Genomic DNA, 25238 nt, shown 5'->3' on the forward strand with positions numbered 1-25238 from the left:
AGAGTTTAGATGTCTGAGAGTTGGACTGGTGCCAATTATAGAGATTCAGAGCTCCTGAAGGAAATTTGAACTAAAGGAAAATAAATGTGAAATTTAAGATTTTATTCAACACAATGAAACCCAGAAAAAATATGCAATGGGTCGAGTTTTAAACTTCAGTGCAGTGGGGGTTAGTGTGTGGAGGATAATTGGAGCAGAGCGGAAGGAGAGGTCAGAAGACCATTCAGATTATAGTCATGGTCAAAATTGTCATTTTAATCATTTGACCCCAGGAACAAGGAAATATTCATTAAGGATCCAAGCTCAGCTATATGTCTGGATGGTGCCTCTCAAGCCCTGTGAAATGGAGGGTGTCCATGTGTGACAAACAGTTCACGCAAGGGAATAGCAGAGCCACAAGGCAGTGAGGAAGAGTGCCTTGGGAAACTAGAAGTTCAGTCAGTGATGCAGTGCTGAGTTAAAGGTCTGGGTTATCACTTAAGTTGTAGGGATTGTGCATGTGGCCTATTAATACTGCTGCTTTTATTTTGTTTCTCTTTCCAGGCAGAATCAAATACTCAGACCAACTGTATAATGTCTGCATGGGAGCATTTGACTGTCTGCCTCTGGCTGCACTCATAAATCATCAGTTCCTCTGCCTGCATGGGGGCTTGTCACCCAACATCCACAGTCTTGACGACATTAGGAGAGTAAGTATGAGTGCTCCTGCAGCTGAAACAGTCTGTCCAGAGGAGCAGGCCAGTTACCTTGGTCACCAGTTACAGCCTACTGCTGATTCATTGTAATGAGCTACCCTTCGGTTTCACTGTAAGGGTAGAATGCAGGGGGAGAAGTTCTGGAAAACAGGGAGAGTTACTTTGGGTGCAGGTTGGGAAGGGTGAACCTCAAGGCAGGCAAGGTTTTGACTGGGAGAGAATGGACCCTGAGTGGGGAGATGAGATGAATGAATGAAGTTTATCGTCAAATACACGTACAATGTGCAGTCTTATTTGCTGCAGTTCCTCAGGTACATGAGACACACTAGCAATGAGTTATGATTAACACACAAGAAATGAGAAAAAAAAAGATAATATAAAACCCCTGATATCCAGCACCTACTGGGATTGGTAGATGCTGGATAAGTAAATTTTACGGATGCTTGAGATTCACTCTTACAATGCCTAGCTAATACACCAGTATTGAGAATAAACAGTTTAAAAGACAAAAGACAGTGCAAAATATGTAATTTGAAAAAAAAACCAATATTGTAGTCCTAATTACATAAAGTTCACTTTAATCAGGTATATCCTGTAACTTGCAAAATTTAAATTTAAATTTGAAGCTGACGCTGTAACAGCATTGCACTAACTGCTACGCTAACCATGCCACCATCATAATCAACCCCCACCCAAGTTTACAGATAAAGCCTCTAATCAGGGCAACTCTTACTAAGCAGGGATAAGGAGACACTTTAAGAGAGTCATCCCAACGACAAGCAGCATCAACCAGCTCTTCATTCTGGGCGACACCATTTTATTCAAATACAACTTTATTCAAACAGCTGCTACAGGCAAACCACGGCCAAGGCCCTCTGCTGGCTGAATATTTGCTCCCATCTTCACCAAATGTTTACGTGTTTACTTCAAAGAACATATACAATTTTAAATTTTAAATTTTTATTTATTCTTAATTATTTTAATTTTTAAACATTTATTTATTTTACGGTTACTTGAAGTTGCCCTTTGCTTGAATTCCAGATAACAAGGGTTTTACAGTAAATTTATTTTTTACATTTAGACATACAACACAATAACAAGCCTTTCCAGACTGTGAGCCCATGCTGCCCAATTACATCCAATTAACCTACAAATCCAGTCCATTTGTGGAGGGTGGGAAGAAACTGGAACACCTGGAGGAAACCCATACAGACACAGGGAGAACGTACAAATTTATTACAGACCCTGTTAAATTCAAACCCAGGACAATGGCGCTGTAATAGCATTGCACTAAGCATGCTACCCAAATAGAGAGGAATGAAGGATGTTTTAAATTAAATTTTTAGTTTTATTTTCAGCATGATAGAAGCCAATTCCAGCCATTTAAATCCATACCACCCAATTACACCCAAATTAACCTACAACCCCCATACATTTTGGAGGTGGGAGGAAACCAGAGCACCCAGAGAAAACCTACGCAGACATGGAGAGAATTCTGACAGACAAGAACCTGGGAAGTGGGTGGGAGAGAAATGTTGCTGCTCTGGAAGACTAACTGGACCTTCCCTTTGTCTCACTCCATCTTGTATTGGAGCTTATGATGTCCAATTAAGGTGTGCTTCCCACCAAGCCTGCACCCCATCTCAGAACATGGAGAATCTTCAATCTCTATCCCTTTGTTTCTTCTTCACATTCTCCAGTTTTTCCATGTACCCAAAGAAAAGACTTCTGCAATCATTCCTTCATTTGACCCTGTACAGGCTGCAGCTCATTTCCTTTGTTTATCCCCCTCAGTCCTTGGTTTCTGATCACCAGACACTGTTTTTCTCCAAAGTATTAATTAACTGGTGATTAATTGTAAACTTCATGTCCATTCCATTCTCCAATCCTCCTCTCTTCCCACAGCCATCCAGAGTCCTCCAACCCTGGCAATTGTTTACTGGTTCTTCTTACCCCAGTCACACCCCACCCCATTCCTGTCACCCTGTTTCTTGAGTAACCCCAGCCTAATTTATGGGGTCATCTATGTATTGTCACATTTCTAATGCTTTAACAGAGACTGCACATCAAAGGAAAGCTTCCTTGTTGGCAAGGCATTTTGGGAAACCCTGATATGGTAAAATGTGCTCAATTATCTCTTAATGCTCCATCTCATCTGTTAGTTAGACAGATTTAAAGAGCCACCAGCCTTTGGTCCCATGTGTGATTTGCTGTGGTCGGACCCGACTGAGGACTACGGCAGCGAGAAGACACCAGACCACTTCAGCCATAACACTGTGCGAGGCTGCTCCTACTTCTTCAGGTTTGTGCAAATGACAATAAGGGGATGTGAAAGGCCACTTTGCCCGGTTATAGAAATTGGGTTATGGGTGAGGGATTAGGGTCAGGGATGTTTGACGGCCTGTACTTATTGGAATTTAGGAGAATGAGGGAAGATCTCTTTGAAACATTTCAAATGTTTAAAGGTATGGACAGAATAGATGTTTCCCGTGGTGGCAATTCTCGGACAACTGGCCATAACTTTAAGATTGAAGGCCGTCCACTTACAACAGAGATGTGGAAGATTTTCTTTGGAAAGAGAGTGGTGAATCTGTGGTTTGTTGCCATAGACAGTTGTAGAGGCCAACTCATTGGGTATATTTAAGGGAGATATTGGTTAGCCTGGGCATCAGAGGTCATGGGGAGAAGGCCAAGCAGTGGGGCTGACTGGGAAAAGCTCATGATTAAATGGTGGGACAGACTCGATGGGTTGAATGGCCCTATTTCTGCTCCTATGTCTTATGATGATGTTGACATTGGTGAGACTTCATTTAAAGTATTGTGAGCAGTATTGAGCTCCTTCTTTAAGAAAGAACGTGCTGAAATTGGGGTTCAGTGAAGGTTCACAGGGGTGATTCCGGAATGAAAGTGTTGTCATATGAAGAGCGTTTGCAGCTCATTGGAGTTTCGGAGAATGAGGGGGTAGCTCGCTGAAATATTTTGAATGCTGAAAGGCATGAACAGAGATGTTTCCCATGGTGAGAGAATCTAGGATGCAACTTCAGTATTGAAGGGTGTCCACTAGAACAGAGATGCACTGAAATTTCTTTAGTGAGAGGGTGGTGAATCATTAAAATTTGTTACCACTGCTAGTTGGAGAGGCCAAGACATTGGGTGTATTTAAGGCAGAGATTGATAGGTTCCTGATTAGCCAGGACATCAAAGGTTATGGGGGAGAGGACTGTGATTGGGAAAACAGATCAGCTCATGGTTAAATGGTGGGCCATACCCGATGGGCTGAATGGCCTATTTCTGCTCTATATCTTTTGGTGTTATTACTTTGTTCACAAGTCTAATTCCATGGATGTTTTAAATAATTTTCTCCTGGGATAAGAAATTAGATAGCTGCTGCTCTCTTATTGTAGTTATTAAAAGGGAGAGGTTGTTGGAGTGATATATTATCAACACCTCGCTGCCTTGTTGAGACTTGCATTGCCCTCCATAATGTTAGGGGCAAAGACTTTTTTTTCCGTCCTTTGCCCCTCTCCACATTATAAATTTGTAATCATAGTTCATCCATTTTAGGGCACCAGATGTTTGCGATTACTCAGCTAATCTACTCATTACACACCCATGACTGTGTGGCCAGGCACAATTCCAATGCTATCTACAAGTTTTCTGATGACACCACATTAATTGGTAGAATCACAAATGCCAATGAGGAAGTGAACAGGAGGGAGATAAATCGGCTTGTTGAGTGGTGCAACAACGGCCTTGTGCTCATAGTCAGCAAAACCAAGGAGATGATTTCAGAAGGAAGTCAGGGAAACATGACCCAGTCCTCATCAAGGGCTCAGTTGTGGAGAACTTCAAATTCCTGGGTGTCAACTTCTCTGAGGATCTCTCCTGGAGCTTCCATGTTGATGCAATCACAAAGAAGGTTTGCTAGTGGCTATACTTTGTGAGGTGTTTGAGGAGGTTTGGTATGTCACCAAAGACTCTCGTAAACTTCTACAGGTATAGCATGGAGAGCATTCTGGCTGGTTGCATCACTCCCTGGTATGGAGGCGCCAACTCTCAGGACAAGAATAAACTTCAGAGGGTTGTTAACTCAGCCGGCGACCTCACAGGCATCAGATTTCACTCCGTAAAGGACATCTGCATGAGGTAGTGTCTTAAAAAGAAGCCTCCACCACTCAGACCAGGCCCTCTTCACTCAGCTGCCATCAGAAAAAGGTAGGAGCCTAAAGACGACCACTCAATGGCACAAGGACAGCTTCTTCCCCGCTGCCATCAGATTCTTGAATAAGCAATGAACCAATGACACTGCCTTACTTTTCATGCACTGTTATTTTTATTTTTTGTAGTAATGTTGTAAGATGGTTATAATATGAATGTTTACACTATGACGCTGCCGCAAAACACCAAATTTCTTGTTCATGACAATAAAAACTGATTCCGATTCTGTATGTTTAATTGCTTCATTGGTGCAGGTATAAGAGAGCAAGGCTTGCTTTGAAGCTTTTGATCACCTTTGGAGTCTGTAGTTGCCATTTTTTAACTTGAGGACCAGAGTTGTGCCCAATGAAAGTCAAAGAAGCCAGAATGAGGCTGAAAAACATGAATAAAACAGGAAGAGACATTGCCCAACCTTAGGATGACCAAAATCAACTGTTTGGAACATTATGAAGAAGAAAGAACGTACTGGTGAGCTCATTGATCGCAAAGGGCCAGGCAAGCCAAAGAAGACCTTCGCTGCTCATGACAGAAGAATTCTCATCATAATGAAAAAAAAAATTCGCAAACGCCTGTCCGTCAGGTCAGAAACACTCTTCAGGAGGCAGAGTGGATGTGTCAATGACTACTGTCTGCAGAAGACTTCATGAACAGAAATACAGAGGCTACACTGTAAGATGCAAACCACTAGTTAGTCACAGAGACAGGATGGCAAAGTTATCAGAGTGATGGAAGAGCAAATTGTGGAGGCATAAAGGATCTGCCCAAGATCCAAAGCATACCACCTCATCCGTGAAACATGGTAATGGGGGTGTTATGGTTTGGGCATGTATGTCTGTCTTGTCACTGGTACTGGTGCACTTGTCTTGATTAATGATGTTGTAGCAAGTCGCTACAGCAGATAGTGGAAGAATGACACACTTATAGACAAGACTGATTTATTGCACTCTCTGCCCCTGCTTATATAAGCACAGTTTCCCGCCATTGTCGGCGGAAGGGACGTCAGTGGCATTCCAGTCACTGATTGGTCAATGTTCCTACCGCACAGGCAGTCAGCCAAGGTGAAAGGCAATTAGCCTGCACGGGCCGTGTATGATCACTGCATTCGACCGCCATTTTGTGTGTCGGACTGCCTCCTGAGTAGCGGGCCGCTACACTGTAACTGCTGATGGCTGCAGCAAAGTGAATTCTGAGGTGCTTTGAAGCATCTTATCTGCTCAAGTTCGAGCAAATGCCCCCAAACTCATTGGACGGTGCTTCATCCTACAGCAAGACAATGATCCTAAAAGTACTGCTAAAGCAATAAAGAAGTTTTTCAAAGCTAAAAACTGGAAACTTCTTGAATGGCCAAGTCATTTACCTGATCTAAATCCAATTGTGCATGCCTTCTATTTGCTGAAGAGAAAACTTAAGGGAAGCCCCCGAAACAAGCAGGAGGTGAAGACGGCTGCAGTAGAGGCCTGGCAGAGCATCACCCAAAAAGATACTTAGCAGCTGATGATGTCTATGAATCACATACACAAACAGTTATTGCATGCAAGGGATATGCAAGAGTATACTAAACATGACTAATAGACATACCATTCCTATGTCCCAAATATGGTGCCCTGAAATGAGGTAACTAAGTATAAAAAGTGCTGAAATTTTCTGCATGGTCAATCTAAAATATGTACGAATAACTTTGAATAAAATCTGGAATGTGCACTTTAATCACATTTATTCAAATTTGGACCACAGGAGCAAATAAAGGAAAAAAGCGTTTTTGACGCAAACATTATGGAGGGCACGGTAGTAACGTTGTTCCCTTGTCTGCTACCTAGAAACAGTAAGCCTGGCCATTTCTTCATCAGCCACCCCACCACCTACAACCACCCATCCACAACCCAAAGCCAACAAACCTGGGCAGCAGAGGGCCAATCAAGTTAAGATACCTGGTATGGTTTAGGATGTGAACTCAGCAAGGATTAGGGCATAGCCAAATACTGTAACTAAAAAGTAAACTTGTTTTGGTGTCAGTTCAGATCGCTCCTCTTGGCTGAATTTTGAAAATATTTGTAACTGGAAATGTTAATGTGCTGCAGAGCTGGTTCCTGGCTTGGTGGCTTTTTCCTTTTCCTTTCATGGATATTTGCCCTGTTATTTCCGTTTTCTTCACTCGATCCTGATTTGTGTTTGGCAGTGCGACAAAGATTTACTGGGGATTTTGTTGAAAATTAATTTAGCAACAGGCTTTGAATTGTTACTGAAGGAAATTGAAATCTGAGTGTGGGTCCTGCAAGACTCTTGGTCCTGCTTTATCATGTGTGTCTCCTTTGCAGTTATGCCGCAGTTTGCAGGTTTTTGCAACAAAACAACTTGTTGTCAGTAATCCGTGCTCATGAGGCTCAGGATGCCGGGTAAGCAATGTTTTCTCCTGAGCGAGATGGTAGCCCAAATGTTTTGTTTATTTCTTGCTTTGTTTTTACAAGCCATGGAAGAGAAAAGCAAGGACATCTGCTGGGAAGATGTAATTGGCAAGTTGGAAATCTGCCCCATTTCCCCTCCCCTCCAACATAAGAGTACACTGACCTTCAGGGAGACGGCATTGGTTAAGAGAGGGACAGAGAAAGATTCCAGCTCTCTCCTCTCCCTCCTTAGTTGGAGATAGGCAGGGAAGGTGGAAGCTTGAGCTATGTGTCTTCATCTCATACAGTAGTAGAAAAAGAATTAAAGCTTTGGCGCAGATTGAAAGGCATTTGCTGTCATTCCTCGACTCCCCAGCAAGTGGCTCTCATTACAGTTCCTTTATTGTCAGAGAGGTTCTACCAGGAGCACTCAACTACATTGTTAGGAGTTTCGATTTTTACATTTAATCTTTAGCTCCATTGTCTACCCACTGAATGTAAAAGATCCATGGTGACATTCAAGCAAGGTCATTCTATCTGATGACCCCACCAATATTTAACTTAACCCATTGCTGATCATGGCATCTTCTGAAAGCTGTGATTTCTGAAGGGCAACAGGAACCATCCTTAAAGGATTCTCCATTATCCCAAGAATCAAACATGCAGTTTTTTTTAATATTGAGAAGATGTATCCAGGGAATACACAGTTTATCAGTGGGCAAGCAGTAGTTGACACCAGTGGTGAGTGAACAGGAGGCTTAAATGGGAGAGGAAGCAAATTGAATTACCAATTACTGCTGTTTAGCTCATTCTCTGATCACCCCACTGAGGAGCATTCTGTCTGCCTGCTGTAGTCTTCAAGTTCAGTCTGAGTCATCATGGTCCAGGAATAATCTTTTCTCCAACTATCTGGTCCCAGAGTTGTCCCCTTCTTGTTCCCTTCCCATCCCCTTTCACTGTCATGCAGGAATCGATTCCCTTCTTCATACTGTCATGTCTTAGACCCCACATAATCCAGACAATTTTGCACTCACATCATGCCAGGAGTCTATTCCCTTCTCACTTCAGCTGTGCAACCCATCCTCTACTCACAGCAGGGTGGCAGTTCATTTATTTCTGCAGCTTCTTTCCTGCTCGCTCAATGGCAGCAGCCCCTTCTTTTTTTTATTTATTTAATATATTTTAATTGATTTGGAAGAGAGAAACATTACATTGCATATTAACTACACATAACCATATAACAATTACAGTACGGAAACAGGCCATTTCGGCCCCTCTAGTCCGCACTGATTTAAGTGAACTCCATTAGTCCCATCTACCTGCTCCCTCTCCATAGCCCACAAGTCCCCTCATGTTCATGTACTCAACCAACCCTCTTTTAAATGACAAAATTGACCCTGCTGCAACCACATCTTCCGCAAGGTCATTCCACTCAGCCATCACTCTCTGAGTGAAGAAGCTTCCTCTTATGTTAATTTGAAATTTCTGCCCCCTAACCTTTAACTTATGACCCCTCATTCCAATCTCACCTACCCTCAAGGGAAAGAGCTACTCTATCCCCCTCATAATTTTATATACCTCTATCAAATCCCCCCTTCTACGCTCCAATGAATAAAGACCCAGTCTACTCAATCTTTGTATTCTAAATGCTGCAATCCAGGCCACATTTTAATAAATCTTCTCTGCACCCTCCCTACCTTATTGATATCCTTCCCATAATTTGGGGACCAGAACTGCACACAATATTTCAAACTTGGCCTCACCAGTGCCTTGAACAGTCTCAACATCACCTCCCAACTCCTATATTCTATGCTATGATTTATAAAGGCAGCATAGCAAAAGCCTTCTTCACCACCCTATCTACATGAGAATCCACCTTCAAAGAACGATGAACCATTACTCCAAGATTCTTCTGTTCCTCTGCATTCCTCAATACCCTCCCCTTCACTGCATATGTCCTGTTATGATTATTCTTCCGAAAATGAAGCACCTCACACTTATCTACATTAAACTCCATCTGCCACCTTTCAGCCCACTTTTCTAAGCTGTCCAAGACCTCCTGCAGTCCCCAAAAACCATCCTCACTATCTACAACTCCCCCTATTTTTGTATTGTCAGCATATTTACTCAGCCAATTTATCACCCCCATCATCTAAATCATTAATGTAAATGACAAACAACAAGGGACCCAACACCAATCCCTGAGGCACACTGCTCGTCACTGGCCTTCATCCTGATAGACAGGTATCCACCATGACTCTCTGTCGCCTATCTTCTAGCCACCATTGAACCCATCTGACTATCTCAACATTAATCCCTAGTGCCTGAACCTTCCTCATCAACCTTCTATATGGAACCTTATCAAAAGCCTTATTGAAATCCAGATAGACAACATCTACTGCTCTACCCTCATCAACCTTTCTGGTCACCGCCTCAAAAAAATTCAACAAAATTCGTCAAGCATGACCTTCCTCTCACAAACCCATGTTGAGTGTCCCTGATCAATTCCTGCCCCTCTAGGTACTTATACATATTATTCCTAAGAATACTTTCCATTAGTTTACCCACCAATGATGTCAAACTTACTGGCTGATAATTGCTGGGCCTACACCTGGAGCCTTTTCTAAACAGAGGAACCACGTTTGCAACACGCTAATCCTCTGGCACCACACCTTCCTCCAGTGACTGTTGAAAAATCACTGTCAGAGCCTCTGCTATTTCCTGTGTGACTTCCCTCAAGGTCCTGAGGAAAATCCCATCGGGACCTGGAGACTTATCCACCTTTACATGCCTCAGAAGGTCCAGCACCCCCCAAACCACACAACTTTATACAAAACCATATAGAATATGAATTATAAATAGTTTATACATTGCCTTGTATGCAATGCTCAGATACAATGGAAATTCCCTTAGGAAAACTTCACCTCATTCTAATACCTGTATTACAACATATTCATGATAAATTATCTAAATAGAGTAATCTCCTATTTATAAAGAGAGAAAAACGGAAAGAAGAAAAAGAAAGAGAGCCCCCCCCCCTTCAATTCTAATCCTACCCCTCCCACTAAACGTGGTCACCAGCGATTAATATGTAAAGAATCAAGTTTTGGCTCCCAGTCAACGGACAGGAAACTGTCAACGTTAGCTAAATTTTTGGAAAACCTCAGTTCCATTTCCACCCAAAAGGGATGATCATCTAAAGTATTAAAATCTAATAGAAATAGTAAAGCAGGCTCCTTCCTTAAAACCTCCAGAGTAGGAGCCACATCCCTGCTGGGTCTCCTCAAGACCTTTCCAATGTAGGAGACTGTGCCCTTACCACTTCTATTTCAGGAGCTTTTCTCCACTCATGAAACACTCCATTCCCACCTTCGTCCATTTCCGGCACCGATCCCTGCCTGCTGAATTGCAAGGAAGCTTTTTCCGTTCCCTCTGGTCCCAGAAGCCACTCACATTTTGCTTCATTCCCTCATAGTGATGGTAATTGAGCCTGCTCCCTGGTCACTCCGACGCAGGAACCTGTTCTTTCCTCTCTGTAAGTTAGGATTCACTTCCCAGTCTTCTCTTATAAAGGGTCCTGTTCCCCACTTGATGTAGTACTTTTCCGATCCCTGCTTAATCTGGTGGTTATCCATTCCCCACTCACCCTTGTTTCAGAATCTACTTATACTTGTTAAATAACCACTTACAGCACAGAACAGGCCAGTTCGGCCCTACTAGTCCATGCCGTAACAAATCCCCACCCTTCTAGTCCCACTGACCAGCACCCGGTCCATACCCCTCCAGTCCTCTCTTCTCCATGTAATGATCCAGTCTATCCTTAAATGTAACCAATGATCCCGCCTCAACCACATCTGCCGGAAGCTCATCCCACATCCCTGTTCTCGTGCTGAAGGCTGTTCACCCCCCCCTCCCCAACTTTGGGGCAGGTGACCTTCCGTGATCTCTATGCCCTCTTTTTAATGATTTGAAATGATCATATTAATCTTTGATTTGCTTCTCTGAGTCCCTAGCTCTGTCCACAGTAGCCAACCACTTCAATACTACTTTCCAGTCCATGCTCATATGTCTGTCCATGGCCCACCAAGACCAGAGGAACAAAAAAACACTTGATTTTCTGTTCGCATATTCTCTGCTGGCCTACTCTCCATTCTCCCTCCCTTCCCTTTTTCTTTGTCATCTTTCCTCCAGCTCTCCACCTCCTTCCCTCTCCATTCACAGAACCATCCCCCCTTCGCCTTCTTGCTGATTTGCCCTCCCTTCCTCATACACCTGTTACCTCCTGCCTTTGGAACTGTGCTCCTTCCCCCTGCCCCTCCCCCCCCGCCACCATTTTGTTCAGACATCTGCAAACATTTTGCTCATTCCTTGATGAAGGACTCAAGTTCAAAACGTTGGTTATGTATCTTTATTGATCTGCTGAGTTTCTCCAACATGGAGCTTTACTTCAACCATGGTGTCTGCAGACTTTCATGTTTTACTTTAATCTTTGATTCCCATGTTCACAGATACCGAATGTACAGGAAAAATCAGGCAACTGGCTTCCCATCATTAATAACGATATTCTCTGCACCAAATTATCTGGATGTTTACAATAACAAAGGTAACCTTCATCTGTTAAAACAAGAGCTTGAATCGTTGACTCACGTTTTGTCACGGTGAGTCGATGGTTCTGGTAGTTCAGCTTTTGTGTTCAATGCAGAAAGGGATTATGTGCTCAGTGGCTGTATTCCATCTTCACTTAATTACTGAGAAGCATTTTCCATCCAGCCGTTTCAATTCCGTGACCCTCTCCTGTACCGACATGTTTCCTTCTGGGAACTTTCCAACCAGACGCACTTAACATTGACTTCTCCAGTTTCTGTTAGACGACTCCCTTTTTCCCTCTCTTCCCCATCACTCTGTCTTCTTTCCTCCAGTTCTACACCCCTTCCCCCTCCATTCATAGAGCCACCTAACCCCTTTCCATTTTCTCCTCTGGTTCTTTCCCTCCCTTATTCACCTATTTACCTCCTGCCTGTGGGCCTGTGCTTCTCTCTCTGCACCTCCAAGCCATTTTATTCGAGTGCCTGCCCACATTTTGGTGAAGGGCTCAAGCCTGAAATGTTGGTGATGTATGTTTATTTTTGCTATATAAAATACACTATTTGACCAGCTGAGTTTCTCCAGGATTGTGTTTTTACTTCGATCACTGTGTCTCCAGACTTTCATGTTTCACTCCAAACATTTTCCATCTCTCTCCACAGCTGCTGTATTGAAATATGAAAATAACGTCATGAATATTAGGCAGTTTAACTGCTCTCCACATCCCTATTGGCTGCCAAATTTCATGGATGTCTTCTCCTGGTCTCTGCCATTTGTTGGTGAAAAAGGCAAGTGATATATTGGGTTTACAAATAATTTTGTTCCTTTTCATAGTTGTAAAAATAGGTGCGAGTCCACGGAGGGGTGGGAGAGAATGGAGGACTGGGACCAGCATGAGAGGGTGGTGAGAACAAATTGGAATGGAGGTCCACTCTGAAACAGGGACTTTTGAGTTTCTTAGAGGAGGCAAGAGGAAGTGTTGTGTATAAAGGGCTTGTGTGATTTGTGCTTCAGCTGTTACACCACAAGATCACGATATAGGTCCAGAAGTTGGCTAATTGGGCCATCGAGTCTGTTCCGCCATTCTAATCACGAGCTGATACATTTTCTGACTCAGCCCCACTCCTTGGCTTTCTCCCTGTATCTCTTGATACCCCAATGTGATATTGCAGCACATTCCCAATCTGATCCTGCCCCTATATACATGATGGGGAAGGATGAAAGAATTCACACAGTGAGAGCTGGCAGTGAGGCTGGACCCATGGAGGTGCATCCTGTACTGAGTTTCTTCTGGTTTCTTTCAGTTACAGACATGTTGGTTAGTATCCTCAACGTCTGCTCCGATGATGAGCTGCTGGGTGAAGATGATGGTAAGTGCAAGTGGAACACTTGCCCTGTACTTCTCTCAAAGTTTATACAAATCTGTGCAGTGCCAATTGTGACCCAGGAATTGCTAGATGCACTTTATTGCATGCACAGTCAAGTCAAGTTTATTGTCATCCGATTGCACAATGAAACAGTGTCCTCCAGTTCTCGATGCAGACACACAACCAGACATAACACACAAACAGCAAATAATACAGATGCAGGACAAGTATTCCTTTGTTTTGTAAATATGAGAGTCTTGGATGGTTAGTGTGAGCAGTTCCTTTGGTCATTCAACATTCTCACTCCCCATGTGAAGAAACTGTTCCTCAGCCTGATGGTGTTGGTTCTGATATTTTTTTTCCGATGGGAGCAGCTAAAAGATACTATTTTGAAATGTAGCTGGTGCTCTGCTTCAGATTCATGCTTTTCTGTATCCTCAGCTGCTCAACAAGACCGCAAGGAAGTCATCAAGAATAAGATCCGTGCAATTGGCAAGATGGCCAGGGTCTTCACTGTGCTCAGGTACACACTCCATGGTGGCACTGTAAAGATGGCCTTAGAAAGTGAGCAGTGATTGTGTGCTGTGATTTTTGGTAGGAATGGGGAATTTAGTGGCCACACATATTTACTGATTCTATGTTCTCCATAGACAGGAGCATGAAAATGTCCTGACGTTAAAAGGCTTGACGCCATCTGGCAACCTGCCCATTGGTGCCCTAACAGGAGGTAAACCAAGCCTGGAACAAGGTGAGGACAGCTCATCTATGCCCAGAGCCCCTGCACTCTCAGCACCCATGGCTTCAATACAGCTTCTCGTACTCGGCACTGCTTCTCCATCACACTGGCCAGCCAGCCTCTGCACTGTGCCGTTCAGTGCGCCATCTTCTGCCGTTGCTGCCCGTGTTCAGCAGCACATCCACCCCATGCTTTTCCAACCCCCCCACCATCTACCATCTCCGCCATTCTGCCCATCCACCTACACCTTGTCCCTGGTGCTGATCCAGCCCGCCATTCTGCCCATTCATCCACACCTTGCCCCTGCTGCCATTCAGCCCCCACCCATACCACCAGCCCCACCTCTCTGCCGTTCCACCACTCACCCCTGGTACTGCCCCACTCTCCCAATGTGTTCCTCCTACCAACATTACTTATGTCTCATTTTTAGCTTTGCAACCCTTTGCTGTTCCCTGTCAGCCCAGTTCTCTGTTCTCTGTTCTCAGCATTGCCTGTATATATTAAATGATAATATTAACTGATTTCTCTGCTTTCCTCTCTCTCATTCTTAACCATGCCGGCATTCACTCTGAAGCTTTAACAGATGCAACAGGACAAGGTAGGCACATGTGTGTGGTAAATGCAAGTTATCTAATACCCTGAATATGCCTGGGATTGTCTGATCTCAGAAGGTAAGCAGGCTCAGGTCAGTACTTGGAGGGGAGACCTCCTAGGAACACCAGGTGTTGTAGGTTTCTGTGAGGGGTGCTGGACAAAGTTGCAACTCTGTCTACCTTACGGTAGACAAAAGTTAAAGAATTTCATGTATGTTACATTCTAAATGTAATATTATGTGACAACAATGGAACCTTTACCTTGTTTTGAACCCAAATCTGCTACTAATTCAGCTAATCACTACATGAGGATGTGTGCACACGCGGATGTGTTCTTTCGCATTTGACCTATTGAAGAGCCTTCCACCCCAGAGTTAAATGATTCTGTTGTCTCGTTTGAAGCCACTTCCCTTTTTTTTGGCTACAGAGGCTCAATTTCTCGTAGATCTAATCTTTGTAAAGTTTTAAGGCTACAACTGCTGTAATTTAAGTCAAGTTTATTGTCCTCTGGTTACAGAAGTACAAGATGAAACCATGTTCTCCGGTTCTTGGTACAAAACACACATGCACAAACAGACATATCACACATACAGACAAACAATACATGTGCAGGACAATCATGAATATGAGAGTCTTGGAAGGTTAGTGTGAGCAGTTCCTTTGGTTGTTCAACATTGTTACTGCCCGTGGGAAGAAGCTGTTCTTCAGCTTGGTGGCGCTAGCTCTAATGCTCCTGTATCTCTTTCCCGATGGGAACAGCTGAAAGATGCTTTGGGTGGGAGGAAGGGGTCCTCAATGATTTCATGAGCCCTCTTCAGACAATGATCCTGGTAGATCACATGGATGGGGGAGATGGAGACTCTAGTGATCCTCTCTGCCACTCTTATGGTCCTATGGATTGACCTCCGATCAATTTCTCTGCAGCAACCATACTGCATTGTGATGAAGCTGGCCAGGATGCGCTCGATAGAGCTCTGTAGACGTGATGGTAGTCAGTAGCCTTGCCCACTTCAGTCTTCTCAATAAGTGGTAACAGTGGGGACAATTGTCATGTTCAATAGACATTTAGACAATCGCCCTTAGACAGCTACATGGAATGATATGAGCCAAGCACAGGCAAAAGGAACAAGTTTGACTACATGAACAACATGGGACGAAGGCCTGCTTCCATGCTGTGGACTCTGACTATCTTGAATGATATTAGTCCACAACTTTGCATCACTACCCTACTTGTGTGTTCTGTTCAATGTATCATCCCCTTCCATCCAAACCCCATTGCTCCTCACTTGATATGACTATGTTTAAAACAGCGTGGATTTTTAAAAAGATTTGGTATGTCATTGTGTTGAACCATATCCAGGTGAAACATGAAAGTCTGCAGACACTAATTATAGTAACAAGACAGATGCTTGAGAAACTCAGCCAGTCTTGCAGCAACCATAGGAGATAAAGATACATTACCACCTGGCCCAAAACATTGGTGATATATCTTTACCTCCAATTGATGCTGTGAGACCAGCTGGGTTTCTCCAGTATCTCTGTGTTTGAATTGTATCCATGCTTAGCTTTGTCACTGCTTGTGGTAGAGATTCCTTTTTGGGAATGCACTGGGCCGGTCTTTAAAGTGAAATATCCCAGAATACTTAATTCTCAATTTGCGGTCATGTGTCCATAATGGCTGCTAATAATGCCCGTAACTTAATTTTTATGTCATTAATTTGCCTATCGTTATGAATGCAGTGTAGCCACAGCTAAATAAAATCGAAAGAACGAGACCAGTATTCAGTGGGCTCGTCTGTACTCCAGTTGTTTATTGAAACAACGGCGCCTTCAAAGACCACGGGTAAGTCCCGCCCTCGTGCTGGAAACCACGTTGTCCCACGCACATGCAGACCCGACACAGCCAGTGGAAAAGATTACCTGGTGGTGCCATCTTACTGTTCCGCTGCCACGACCATAACATCCGAGCTGGTTCGCCTGCTGTCAAGAGATGTGCACCGCCACACAACCCCCACCCCCACCCAGAACCAGCGATAGTGTGCCGTACCCCCGACTCCTGTGTTGGTTTTACCTTAGAGGGCCTGCCCCTACGCTTAGCTGGCTGTAGCAGGCTGGTTGAGTTGAGACGCACAGGCTTCAGGCAGTCGGCTATGAAGAATTCCTCCCTGCCCCCATTGTCTAGTGTAAACGTGTTGCCGCTCCTGCGTAGGGTTGCTGGAGAGGGGAGGAGTGCACCTCGATGAACAAACATATAATCAGTTGTCTCAGTCTGCAGGCACCGAGGTGGGGTGGTGTCCATGATGGGAGGGTGGCCGTGGTGCGAGGGAGCCCAACCTGTCCCTCAGTTTCTGCAGTTCTTCCCCGTTTGCTGTGTCTGCACCGTTGGTGGCCGGGAGGAATTATCCGGGGAGGGTAAAAGGGGCCCCGTATACCAACTCGGCCGAGGAGGCCTGGAGGTCCTTCTTGGGTGCTGTCCAGATGCCAAGGAGCACTCGGGAGCTCGTCCACTCAGTTGGGTCCGTTCAGATGGGCCATAAGCGCCGATTTTAGATGGTGGTGGAAACGTTCTACCAGGCCTTTGGACTGTAGATGGTAGGTGGTGGTGTGGGGGACTTTTGTGCCGAGGAAGAAGGCAAGCTGTGCCCACAAGGCTGAGGTGAATTGTGCCCCCCCCCCTCCCCGTCCGTAGTGATATGGGCTGGTGACCCGAGCCGGGATATCCAGTGTGTGAGAATTGCCCTGGCGTAGGCTTCTATGGTCGTGTCTTTGAGGAGAATGGCCTCTGACCATCTCATGGCTCAGTCGACAACTGTGAGGAGATACTGGACTTGTCGTGAAACAGGCAGGAGACCAACAATATCGACGTGGATGTGATCAAATTGTCGACTGGGTGGTTTTGAATTACTGGAACGGAACTTTTGTGTGTCTGTGGACTTTCGAAGTCAGGCAATGCTTGCAAGTTCGGGCCCAGTCCGTGACTTGTTTTCATAAGCCATGCCATACAAACTGAAGCGATCATGCGTGCTATGGTCCTGATGGACGGGTGCGATAGGTCGTGGATGGCATGGAAGACCCGTTGACTCCATTGAGCTGGAATGACTGGTTGGGACTGGCTGGTGGAGACATCGCAGAGCAATGTGCAGTAGCTGTCTGGCAGGGGAACGTCTTCAAAATGGAGGCCGGTTATGGCTGTGCAAAAAGCCTGTTTCTCTGCGTTGTCTTCTTGTGCCTGTGCAAGTTCGAAGTGGTCTAGGCCTGGTTTAAAGGACTGAATAGTCAGCCTTGAGAGGGCGTCTGCGACGACATTCTCCTTGATGGAGAGATGTTGAATTTTGGTGGTGAATTCTGAGACGTATGCCAAGTGGCGTTGCTGGCATGCCAACCAGGGGTCGGAAACTTTCACAAATGCGTAGGGGAAGGGGTTTGTGGTCAATGAAGACAGTGAAAGGCCTGCCCTCGAGGAAGTAGCGGAAGTGTCTGTCTGCGAGGTAGAGTGCTAAGAGTTCCTGGTCAAAAGCACTATATTTTAACTTGGGGAGGGTGGCGGAGTGGCAAATGACGGCTGAAGAAGGCCAGTGGCCTCCAATGTCTGTTGACCAGCTCTTCGGGTACGCCCCCTACTGCTATGGCCAATGCATCAACTGTCAGGGAGGTGGGGATGTCAGTTCTGGGGTGGCATGGTCCGTTCCAGGCCAAATCTTTCTGATTGGAGGTCATCATGACAGAGGGGCACATGATTCGTGCTGTGGCGGGTATAAAGTGGTTGTAAATTGACCATGCCGAAGGTCCTAAAGGTATTGTTGACCGCCCGCAGGGCATTGGCGGGATGACACTGAGCTCTGCTCCTGTGTCGACAAGAAAACGCTGGCCCGTGGTCTTGTCCATGACGTGTAGTAAGCTGTTTGTGTGGCCAGCCACCATAGCCATTGGAGGTGGCTGGCCTGGGCGTTTCCCAGAAACACGCAGGGCTGTTTGCATTTGCGAACTTTCTCCCCTCCCCAGCACTAGTGTTAGAATCACCATCGTGCCTCTGTTGGTCTGCGAGGGCGTGGCTGTTCACCGCTTGTTCGGGTTTTGGGCTGCTGTTCTGTGTGGGAACGTATCAGCTGATTCTTGGAAGATTAATTTTCTCTTTAGGTGCCTGCCTTCGCTGCAACTTGAAATCCGCATCTGCTAGCAGCAGCTGAATGTCATCGGGCATCTGTTCTGAGAATACTTGCTCAAACCTGAGGGAGGGCTCTGCCAGTGTGAGCACTTCGTCCATAAGGGCGGATGGTGTTCTTTCTAGGCCGTCCAGGTGCATAAGCCTGGCTGCTCTCTAGGATCTAGAGAGCCCATAGGTGCTGATGAGGAGCACCTTCAAAGCAGAGTATTTACCTTCCTCGGTGGGTTCTGTATGAGGTTGTCACCTCTGGCTGTGGTTTCTTGGTCCAGGGAGCTGGCGACATGGTTGGACTTGGTGGAATCTGAGGTCATCTGCTTTATCTGGAACTGCTTCTGCCCGTCCAAACCAAGTGTGTGGGTGAAGCGTCTAGAAAGTCGGGAGTTTGAGGGCAACTGCACTGACTGCTGCAACATCCATGCGATTGAGTTCAGAAATGTCTGGACCTGTCGGGGTCACCAATGTAGCAGCAGCTAAACGGAGTCGAAAGAACGAGACCCGTACTCAGTGGGCTCGTTAGCACTCCAGTTGTTTATTGAAACTTCCCGCAATGCGCCTTACAAAGCCACGTCATGATGTTGTCCCACGTGCATATGGACCCAACCCGGCCTACAGAAAATACAACCCTGGCGGCGCCATCTTGACGTGGCTGCCCTGCAGCCGCGACCGTAACACATGGAGCTGGTGCGCTTGCTGTCAGAGTGTGCTTTCAGATGAACAGCCCTCGTTTTTGTCATGTTTTCCCTTTCCTCTCCTCTTATTAGAGGGTTACCTATTTAATTTAGATATACAGCACGGTAACAGACCCTTCCAGTCCATGAGCCTGTGCCACCCAAATACCCCAATTAACCTACAATCACCGAATGTTTTGAAGGGTGGGAGGAAACTGGAGCACTCGGAGGAAATTCACGTGGACACAGGGAGAACATGCAAACTCCTTACAGACAGCGCTGGATTCGAATTCTGCTCAGTGACAGAGTAATAGCTTTACGCTAACTGCCACCCAATATTGACATGCTTTGTCCTATATCCATGCCAACTAAGTTGTTTACCCAGCTAATCCCATTATAATTTTTCACACATGCCCGTACAGTTATATACCGCGTCCTGTCAATGATGCCAGTTGAGATAGACAACAGACTCGCCAAGGCAAATAGCGCCTTTGGAAGACTACACAAAAGAGTCTGGAAAAACAACCAACTGAAAAACCTCACAAAGATAAGCGTATACAGAGCCGTTGTCATACCCACACTCCTGTTCGGCTCCGAATCATGGGTCCTCTACCGGCACCACCTACGGCTCCTAGAACGCTTCCACCAGCGTTGTCTCCGCTCCATCCTCAACATCCATTGGAGCGCTTACACCCCTAACGTCGAAGTACTCGAGATGGCAGAGGTCGACAGCATCGAGTCCACGCTGCTGAAGATCCAGCTGCGCTGGATGGGTCACGTCTCCAGAATGGAGGACCATCGCCTTCCCAAGATCGTGTTATATGGCGAGCTCTCCACTGGCCACCGTGACAGAGGTGCACCAAAGAAAAGGTACAAGGACTGCCTAAAGAAATCTCTTGGTGCCTGCCACATTGACCACCGCCAGTGGGCTGATAACGCCTCAAACCGTGCATCTTGGCGCCTCACAGTTTGGCGGGCAGCAACCTCCTTTGAAGAAGACCGCAGAGCCCACCTCACTGACAAAAGGCAAAGGAGGAAAAACCCAACACCCAACCCCAACCAACAAATTTTCCCTTGCAACCGCTGCAATCGTGTCTGCCTGTCCCGCATCGGACTTGTCAGCCACAAACGAGCCTGCAGCTGACGTGGACTTTTTACCCCCTCCATAAATCTTCGTCCGCGAAGCCAAGCCAAAGAAAATACATGTACTTCTTTTCTCTTTGACTGTATATACAAGCCCAAGTCATTACGCATCCCCCTCCCCCACCTATAAAATTAAACGATTCGTCGTTCAAGATTCTTTTATTGTCATGTAATAAAACAAGTAATATGACACAAAATTACATTTAGTCTGCCATAAAGATTCACTATCAGCAGAAATTGCCCAGGGCCCATACAGTCAGAGAAAGAGAAGCAAAAGATAGACCCTTCAGAGTCACTGAGTGCCCATGGATTCACCTCCAGTGCTCCCACAACCTCACAGACTTCAGTCCAAACCATTGGCAACCTGAGCTGCAGATCCAAACCTCTGACCACCTCAGCCCATATCCCTCTGAAGATTATGCAGCCTAATTCTGTCCTTCCAAGATCCCATGTACACAAAATTTCCTTTCTTTGATGTGAGAAATCCACTATCGAGACAAGAAAGAGAAAACAAAGCGAGTCCCTTCGGACCTCAAATGCCTGAGCGTTCTGCCGTCTCCTGAACATCCGTAGCTACATAGCTTCCTGTCCTGTCCAGTAGTTTACCCGAGCTGAGGCATCCAAATCACCCTTCTCAGCTCCTGGTTGCACACCTCTGAAGCATGTAAATTGTTTTTAATGAGTGGGCCTGATGCGATAACGAGAAGCTTTGTGTAAAAGTGTTGGAGTGCGAATACCTTATATCTTGCTTTGTCTCTGTGTTTGCTTTCAAGGAAAAGGTTCTCTGGCGAATATCAGCTTTGAACAGGCTAGGGGTTTGGACCGACTGAATGAAAGGATGCCTCCACATAGGTCAAATGTGAAGGAAGAGACCTCCACTACAAGCCAGGCCCACTCCCAGACCCAGGGGCAATCTTGGATTCAGCCTCGGACCCAGGTCCAGTCAAAACGAAGCAGTCCAACTTCCACTACTAATGCACGAGAACAGAACACAGCAGCTGCACAGACAGAAGCTTCCTCCCTCCAGATGTCAGGTCGGTCTCAGAGCACAATAACCCGTCGGCAGCAAACAAGTTCTCAGGCCACCGAGTACAAGTCATTTATGGGAATGGCACACAAGGGAAAAGGAAAAGGATAAGTGACTTACAAACTATTCACCTTATCTCACAGGTGCAACAAGGGCTTATTTATTTACTGTAACTGTTTGCAAAATGGGAGTGGTTTGGAATACAAACCCCTGACCAGCCCCTCCGTTCCAGCAGACAACAGTGAATGGTGCCAAGTTTATGAGGTACATCAGAAGAAAGGCTTTGTTGGATCGGAAGAATGATCTAAATTTAACTCTCAGTTATCTATGTACCTTATTTAATCACAAAAGGACTCAGGGTGTTTACTTCCAACTTCCTGGTCAGTATCACTCTCCCCAGAAGAGATAGGATTAAGAGTGGGCTTGGATGTTATCTTCAATGGTACCTTTGGGCTCCCTACCTACCACTGAAGTACTCTGATCATCTCTCACCTATCTTTCCTCCTTGGAAAACTGAACCCTCAGGAGAAAATAGCTGGTAGTGGCCAGAAAAGATTATTCGCTTGAAAGGTGTAATTGTCCAGTGGCACAAATGCCATGTAACCCGTAAGAAGCAGGTAGGTGTCTCCCTCCACCAACCCACCAGATCCACATAGCCATCTTCATGAATGAACCTTGACCAGGCATGCACCTCCCTATTTCTCCACTGAACTCTTGACTTGCCTTTCTTTTCTTATTTGAGTATTCCAGAAGTCATTTGCAAACTAATCACAGGGACACCCAATCCCAAATTGGGAATCCATGAGATTTTCCCAAATGTTAACTTCAGTTGCTTTGAGCCCAGAGGTTTGGCTACAGTGTGTGCAACGTTTTTTGTTTCACTCAGGATTTTTAATGGAAAAGATTTTTTTGAATGTTGTCAAAGTCCCAACTTCACTCTAAAGCTTTAATTATGGAATGAGCAAATCCATTGCCTTTTCTTGATTCAGAGCCCTGAGTTTGGAGCTGAGAATCTGTGACTATCTGTTAGGGGTGGTGGTAAAGGGGAGAGAGCAGGTTCTGATGCTACTATAATTCAGTGCGGTGACATCAATGGTCAAAGGGAATTGAAATACCAAATATCCCCTTTTTATTTTTGGATGCAAAGCAAGGGTGGGGCTGAGTTATTAATTTCTCTCATCAAATTATTTTTTGCCTCCCAGCAGGGAGGGGTGGACAGGGCTTCTGTTAGAGCTCCTCTGCAGGGATGTGCCTGTTAGACAAAGTTGACAGGTTAGTTTTATTCTTGGTCTCTCAGTGGCCTGGCTTGATATATCCATTTAAAGCCATTTTCAAAGTGGGGTGGGGGAGGTGGGGAGAGGAGAAGGAACACTATCTTCCACCCGGGCAGAGATGCTGTTTTCACCTCATTGCTGGATATTACCAGCTCTTTCTCAGTGGTGTTGAGTCTTTACAATGTGCGCAGGAGAGATGATCTGTGCATTAATTCACACTTCAGTCATCCTCTCAGATCCTGCTGTGGGCCTTACGGCAATGGTGTCCCATTGGTGGTTCAGGACGGGGGCTCACCTCCATTCCAATGCAGAATCATTCAAGTAATTCTCCAAAGCCAAGTTCTGAGAGGGGAAAGGGAGCTTGATGCTTTGGTTGGGATCTATAGAATGAAAGACTTAAAGAAAAACAGATTTTCATCTCAGGCATTTATATGTTCCCTCTCAGACAGAAATGAACTCAAGACCATTTTGCTGTTTGAGAAATTAATACTTTCTTTGTGTTCCTGCAGAGCTGTACTTATGTGGCCTTTGTCAGAGGGACCATCTGTTGAATGGGTAGATTTGGGTGCAAAAGGCAACAGCGTGGCAAGTGTTGTGTTTGAGCCAAGTGCTACCAGACCAGCAGGTTGGCACTTGTACAACAGACAGACAGGCACACTGGTGCCTCAGGGGCAGGCTGATGTGGTTCATTTGTGGCATTGATTATCCATGGAGATCTGGCTTTGGAGTTTAGTCTGTGCCACCTTCCTGGCACATTTATACCTGGCAGTAGTGGGTTCATCTATTTGAAGAGAGCAGCTGGCAGCATTGGCAAGTTCCTTTGAAGAGATTCTCAGTATTTGATTAATAACCACAGTTAAGTTGTAAACTTTGCCAACTGGCAGTGAAGAGTTGCCCATCAACTGCTTTCTTTTATTTATTTAATTATGCAAAGTTGTATTGTGTCATCTCTTGGTCTAAACTGTCCAAAGCTGTGCTGAAATAGGTGCACGATACGACTCCAGTTCATCTGCACCCAAGAGATGACCCAAGCAACTCTTTTCTAATCAGATGGCAGGTTTCTGGGTTGGAGCAATCAGCTTGCAGTAGAGAGGAGAAAGCTCCAAACTGGTACCATCAAAGTTTGGATCTTCTTTTCTTCTCCCCATCAAAGTAAGAAGGACTCCTGGCCCTGCCTCAGAACCCTCCACTCACCTGGAAGCAGCAATGACTGCTGTTGTACGGCCACTACCCAGATTTAATATACATCTGAGCATCTCTTCTGCTTCCAGCCCTACCCCTAAAACAATATGTAAGGTGGGCTTTGGGGTGGAAGCTGATCTGTATGGTTGGGCAGTCACCGGGACTGATCATTTAGGGATCTTAAACTAGTTTGGAAACTCCTCAAGAATAATTCACACTGGTGTGATGGGCTCCTTCTGAGAACCTGAACCCATCTCAAATATTTGATTTCTGATTCATCAAGCCTGTGATCAATTTCTGGTATATTTTTATTAAAGGAAGAGTTCTACTGTTTGCAGAATTTTTAAATGTGCAGTAATTGTTCTTGGGCTTTGAGTGTCAACTTCCCTCTGGAAAGCAATTCTGTACAAATACTGTTGCTTAAAAATGTTTCATTAACATGTTTTTGTAATTGCATGGAGAAAGCGCTGATGGTTTCTAATTTAGCACAGCAATGAGACTTGTAACAAAATGTGCATTAAAAATGTTTGGTTTCATTCGAACTTTCTCCCAGTGTGCGTTCCAGTTCTGGCCTTCCAAACTGAACCTGCGGTCTGTGAGGTGTTGCCAGATCAGGAACCACACGTGAGCAGCCCAGGTGGTAGATACCTGCAGTTAGCCGGCCTGGAGTTGAGTTCAAGCTTCGGTTGCGAGCTATGCAGAGTTTCTTTCCACCTGGTTCATTGCCTGGGGTCCTTCCTTCCCCTGCTGACACTTGGGACATAGCTCAAATTCCTCACCCTTTCTTCATTTTGATACAGCAAGCACTGAGGCTGCTATAGGTGGGATTAGCTTCACATATAAGCAAGATGTGGGCAGGGCATCTTCCCCAAAGGATCTTTGTGAACCTGCTGGGATTTTACAGCAGCTTTTACACTCACGCCTGATACCAAATCCTTCAAACTCAGCTCTAATTCTCAGACTGCTGCTGTAAGGTCTGAACCTAGGTCCTCTGCATTGCTAGCCCAGTAACATTTCAGTCTTACTGGTGCCAGTGCATTTCCTACTGTACTGGCATTAACTGTCACTCCCTACGCTCCCCTACCTGACTGAAAAATAGGGCCACAGTGCATGACATCATGCTGATTTATAATGACTGTTGGTACACAGTCAGTGACTTTTAACCGGAGATTAACTATGAGTAGCTGTAGCATGAATAGCAGTGA

General features: G+C 45.3%; 1 protein-coding gene across 1 annotated transcript in view; it reads left to right on the plus strand.

Moving 5' to 3' along the window:
- Positions 1-24575, plus strand: part of LOC138753928 (serine/threonine-protein phosphatase 2B catalytic subunit gamma isoform-like) — a 37346-nt gene extending 12771 nt beyond the window's left edge. The window contains exons 5-14 of the mRNA XM_069917501.1: positions 544-689; positions 2858-2997; positions 7229-7306; positions 11803-11897; positions 12541-12666; positions 13183-13248; positions 13687-13768; positions 13896-13993; positions 14556-14579; positions 21324-24575. Coding sequence (XP_069773602.1) covers positions 544-689; positions 2858-2997; positions 7229-7306; positions 11803-11897; positions 12541-12666; positions 13183-13248; positions 13687-13768; positions 13896-13993; positions 14556-14579; positions 21324-21688 — 1220 coding nt within the window. The 3' untranslated portion in view covers positions 21689-24575. The remainder of the gene's footprint in view (positions 1-543; positions 690-2857; positions 2998-7228; positions 7307-11802; positions 11898-12540; positions 12667-13182; positions 13249-13686; positions 13769-13895; positions 13994-14555; positions 14580-21323) is intronic.
- The last annotated feature ends 663 nt before the right edge of the window (positions 24576-25238 follow it).

Source organism: Narcine bancroftii, chromosome 2, assembly GCF_036971445.1.
Source record: "Narcine bancroftii isolate sNarBan1 chromosome 2, sNarBan1.hap1, whole genome shotgun sequence".
Classification (NCBI taxonomy): domain Eukaryota; kingdom Metazoa; phylum Chordata; class Chondrichthyes; order Torpediniformes; family Narcinidae; genus Narcine; species Narcine bancroftii.